The 4808-nt window shown below is 46.5% G+C and overlaps 1 protein-coding gene across 1 annotated transcript; it reads right to left on the bottom strand.

Annotated features, from left to right (window-relative positions):
* Window positions 1–239: 239 nt before the first annotated feature.
* adra1ab (adrenoceptor alpha 1Ab) lies at window positions 240–4403 on the bottom strand. The gene is made up of 2 exons (XM_053885584.1): window positions 3518–4403; window positions 240–709 (listed from the first exon to the last, which is right to left on the bottom strand). Exons 1-2 carry the CDS (start codon window positions 4401–4403, stop codon window positions 240–242), a joined length of 1356 nt encoding a protein of 451 aa, XP_053741559.1.
* Window positions 4404–4808: the final 405 nt, after the last annotated feature.

The following is a 4808-nucleotide window of genomic DNA, read 5'->3' as shown; positions in this document are numbered from 1 at the left end:
CTTTTTGAGAAAACGTGGGCACTGCATTTTATGAAGCCAGAAATCCCAATCTCTTGCTAATGTGAAAAGACACTGATGGTGTCACTTTTGAGTCACTATTCTAAAACCCTCCGGGTCCTTGATGGCTGCAAAGCATTGCTGATAATCTTCTCAACGGCGTTGAGAATCTTTACAACTGAAGTACGCAGGTTACAAATCTCTCCTGCCAGTCTGCACCTATGCAGGTGCTCTCACATTCTTCAAACTGCCTCCCCACTCATGCCCAGTGAAAGGTGTAAGACTTTTGTTGAGCCATAGTTGGAGGGTTCCTTTCCTTCCTGCGTTGTTCTTGCTGAAAAACACCAGGTCTTCAGCATTCGCTGCCCCTGAGTTTCCGGCCTCTGAGATTGAGCTGCTTCTGCCACAGATGTCGATGAAGTTGTTAGTGACGTACAGCAGCCCCACCAGGAATCGGGGCCATGATTTGGGGTGGGGTTGTTGAGAGCGGGACTGGCGCGTGTGGAATGGCCGGTTTGCTGTCCTTGCAGTTTGATAGCTGGTGGTGACACAGTTCTCAAGCACCGTCCGTGCAGCACGTTCTGAAAAGCTTTCTTGAACTCCTGGCTGAAGCAGGAGTAGATGATGGGGTTGATGCAGCTGTTGAGGTAACCCAGCCAGAAGGTGATCTTAAAGACAGTCTCTGATGGCTTGCAGGAGGGGAAGATGGAGCCTAGAAAACAGAGAAAGGTTGAGCAAATTCAGGCTGCGGATGGTCCCCTGTGCCGTTCTTGGAAAACACCATTCGGCTCCGCTCAAAATGTAAACTTGAAATTTCGGCAGTGGATGCTCGCACGCAGAGTCCTCTCTGGTGGGGTGAAGTCATCAGCTCTTATCACAGAATACCAACAGTCTGGTTTTCAGTGTCTAGCTGGTGACTGGCTACACAAAAACACAATATAAACACAAAAATATATTTCTGAAGGCGGGAGCAGACGTGTTCTGTTAGCTACATTTACTGACTGTTCTTCCTGAGGTAGCTACAAAAACTACGACTGCCGACGAAGATGCTGGTGGACTTCTACACGGCCATCATCCAGTCCATCCTCACCTCCTCTATCACTGTCTGGTACAACAGCGCCACCCTTAGGGACAAGAGCCGACTGCAGCGCATCGTACGTTCTGCTGAGAAGGTGATCAGTTGCAACCTGCCACCTCTTCAGGACCTGTATGTCTCCAGGGCCCAGAGACGTGCAGGTCGGATCAGAGCCGACCCTTCTCACCCTGGACATGGACTGTTTGTTCCTCTGCCCTCTGGCAGGAGGCTACGGTCCATCCAGACCAGAACCTCCCGTCACAGGAACAGCTTCTTCCCCTCGGCCGTCAGACTGTTGAATTGGTGAACAGCCTTGTTGTTATTTTATTTATTTATATATTTTATTTTAATTATTTATATATATTATTTTCTCTCAGCACTTTTTTCTGACAACACTTTCTAGTTGGTGGGCTCCCCACTGACCATGGCAATAAATAAAATTCTGATTCTGATTCTGATATTGAGCTGTAAAACCTTTCCTGTCTCCGCACAGGACCGTGGTAGAGTGTCACAGGGGAGGTGCTCGCTCTCCACACCTCCGAGGCTGGAGCGCTCACTCCAGGGTTTGATGTCCTGTTGTGGGCTGGAGCTGGGACAGGGATGAGGCGAGTCTGGGACAGAGCTAAGTTACTTGGTTTATGACTTTGTCACAGCCAAACTGCACAGAAGCGCACATTCAGAGCTGGACACGCACCGGGCACCTCTTCACTTCTGGAGAGACATCACTCACTCGGCAACCCCTCCCACATGCAGCGGCCACACACATAGAGGAACAGCCACCTGCAGCACACACTCTACATTCACTCCTACAAAAGCCTGCTTTAAGACTTGGAACAAAACAAATCCCTTCTCGAACGGCCGTCTGGAAGGGATTATGGTCGAGAACTGAGGTACCACTGTGTATATATATATATATATATTGTCCTCTGGAATAACTGGACTGACATTCAGGATGTTTTATCTTCTCTTTGAAACATTAGCGACAGTCTGGAATATAAGTGCCGATTCAAATTTGTCAGTCCTTCATTGAGGATGAGCTGTGCTCTGTGAGCCATGAAGGTCTGTCACCATTGAAATGCGGAACTTACAAAATAGCGACCGACTCCAGAGGGTCTGAGCATTACAGCCCATTAAGCCTCATGTTTGTTATCTATAATAGCATTCATAGAAGCACAGCGAAGCTCTGGTTCATTCAATTTCATCCCACACTAGAAGCTCATTTGACTCCAATGTGATGTTTTATTTGCGCTATTTCGGGCCTGGTAATTGAATTCCTTCATTCCTTCTGAGAAACTCCAGTGGCGTTGAGGCACAGTGGGGGGTGAGCGGCGGACCACGCTAATGTTTAGAGACAAAACACATCATCACATACGCTAATATGGAAATTATTCAGACTCAGTGCCACTGACTCATTTCAACATATATATATATATATATATATATATATATATATATATATATATATATATATATATCTATACATGTTATATATATATATACATTCATATATAACCCAAAAAGCTTAATAAACATGAGGATGTAAGCTTCATCCAAAAATCAGCTAGGCAGCTGATGGAAATCTCAGTAGGAGCTATTTTGGGGTTTAATTGAAAAAGAAAAGAAAACAATGGATCCATGCTGTATTGTCAGATGAAAATCATCCAAATGTGAAAATTAGAAACAGGGATCTTGGCACAGTTTAAATGTAACTGCAATGCATGACTAATGTGTCTATATTTGGCCTGACTGGAAGATCTGTTAAATGCTGCCACTGCACGCACAGCCTTTTATTCCCCCTCAATTTGTTCTCCACAGCTGTGGATCATTTCCAACACTTCTTGTATCCTAGCTGAATAAACTGTTTTTCCTGTGCCACATCTATCAATGTCCGCTCATCGTTGTGACTTCTAACAGGCGCCGATCATTGTTATTGACTTCCTCCATCCTCCCTCTGTCCCTTTAAGGATTTATTCAGTGTGATTGACAACTTTCTGGGACAGGTACAAACACTTGCTAAAAACTGATCTTGAAGAATGTCGGACAAAAATGTCTCTGCTCTTCAACCGGTCAACTCGATGTTCGACAGGATTAAAAAAAAACATTTGATGCTGATCCTTTTTCATATTCTGTTGAAAAAACTGTGCTTTTGCCAGCAAAATGAACAGGTATGTGGTTCAAAAGTAATATTTCTATCACAATGAATGAGTGATAGGGGTGTATTGGTGCACAGAAATTTCATTTTGGTAGGTTTGGTCTGGTGCATTTTCGGTTTAGGAATTGGTACCATATTGCTATGCTATATTTAGATTTTCTGTCTTTTTCTCCTTTGTCTCCCACATTCAGGCAGAGTAGTAAACCATAACATTCAACGTTCATGTCATTCACGTTCATGTCATTCACGTTCATGTCTTGTCTTTGCGTGGTGCATTAAGCCAGGGCACTTACCGATGGGCAACACCAGAAAGAAAGGGAGCCAGCACAGGATGAAACACCCGACGACAATGCCGAGGGTCTTTGCCGCTTTTTCCTCTCTTGAGAACTTCAACAGCTTTAGCAGGGAGAGACCTTTACGTCTTGGCTCATTGTCCTTCTTGCCTTCCGATGTACCTTCAGAAACATTGTTTCCTCTGTGAATTCGGAGCATCACCCCTTCAGTATCGTCTTTGCTGCCTCTGTTCCGAGACTTTGTTTCTCTCTTGGCCACGTGATACACTCGACAGTACATGGCCAGGATGATGACCAGGGGAATGTAGAAAGATCCTAGCGCCGAAAACAAAGCGTAGCCTGGCTCCTCAGTAATGCGGCACACAGTTTCATCTTCGGGTTCCGGCTCCCTCCAACCAAAGAGAGGACCTACGGATATGGCAGCGGAGAGACCCCATAAAGCAGCAACTGCCGTCAGGCCTCGTCGCCCAGTGGCCATGGCAGGGTAGCGCAAAGGATAGCTGACCGCCAGATATCGGTCAATAGAGATCACACACAGGCTGAGGATGGAGGCGGTGCAGCAGAGGACGTCCAGCGCAGCCCAGACCCCACAGAAGACCCGTCCAAACACCCACCTGCCCAGAGCTTCAGAGGTGGCAGAGAAAGGCAAGACTGCAGAGCTGAGCAGAAGGTCTGCCGCTGCCAGGTTGGCGATGAAGTAATGTGTCACCGATCGCCAGTGGCGATGTAACAAAACAGACAAAATAACCAGGATGTTGCCAAGGACTCCAAACACAGCAAATACCAGCAGCACTATTCCCAAAGCCACTGCCTTCACTATGTCCACCTGTGGGAGGCTGACGGAGCTGCAGTTGTGACAGCTCTCCAGGGTGTCAAAATCATTCATGGTCTCATTAGAAGACAGCGACCAGGCGAAGGACCGTCTTTCCACATCTTCATGTCTCATTCCTCTCTCTTCTGCTCCTCCAGCAGGTGACAACAGTTTTCCATCCCGTGCAGGCTCTTGCTGCAGCTAATGTACAGACGCCAGCGCATCAGCGATCACTTAGTTTTAGCTCGGGCTCTGTGGCACACTGTCACCTTTAGGCAGAAAGTAGCTACCATGATGTGCTCCTCAGTATATCCCAGAGTCCATTAGCACTGACAAATATTCATTTTTGGAGCGCCATGGCTGGATGGTGGTCGATGACCTGCACCATTGAAGGCAGCTATCAACCTCTTCAACCTGTTCACAGAGGAGAGAAATGACGTATTTAATGACCTTCACAGATATGAATGCGCAAAATGACTT

Source organism: Synchiropus splendidus, chromosome 1, assembly GCF_027744825.2.
Source record: "Synchiropus splendidus isolate RoL2022-P1 chromosome 1, RoL_Sspl_1.0, whole genome shotgun sequence".
NCBI lineage: Eukaryota > Metazoa > Chordata > Actinopteri > Syngnathiformes > Callionymidae > Synchiropus > Synchiropus splendidus.
The sequence above is the reverse complement of the archived record's forward strand: the minus strand, read 5'-3'. Positions and strand labels throughout refer to the sequence as shown.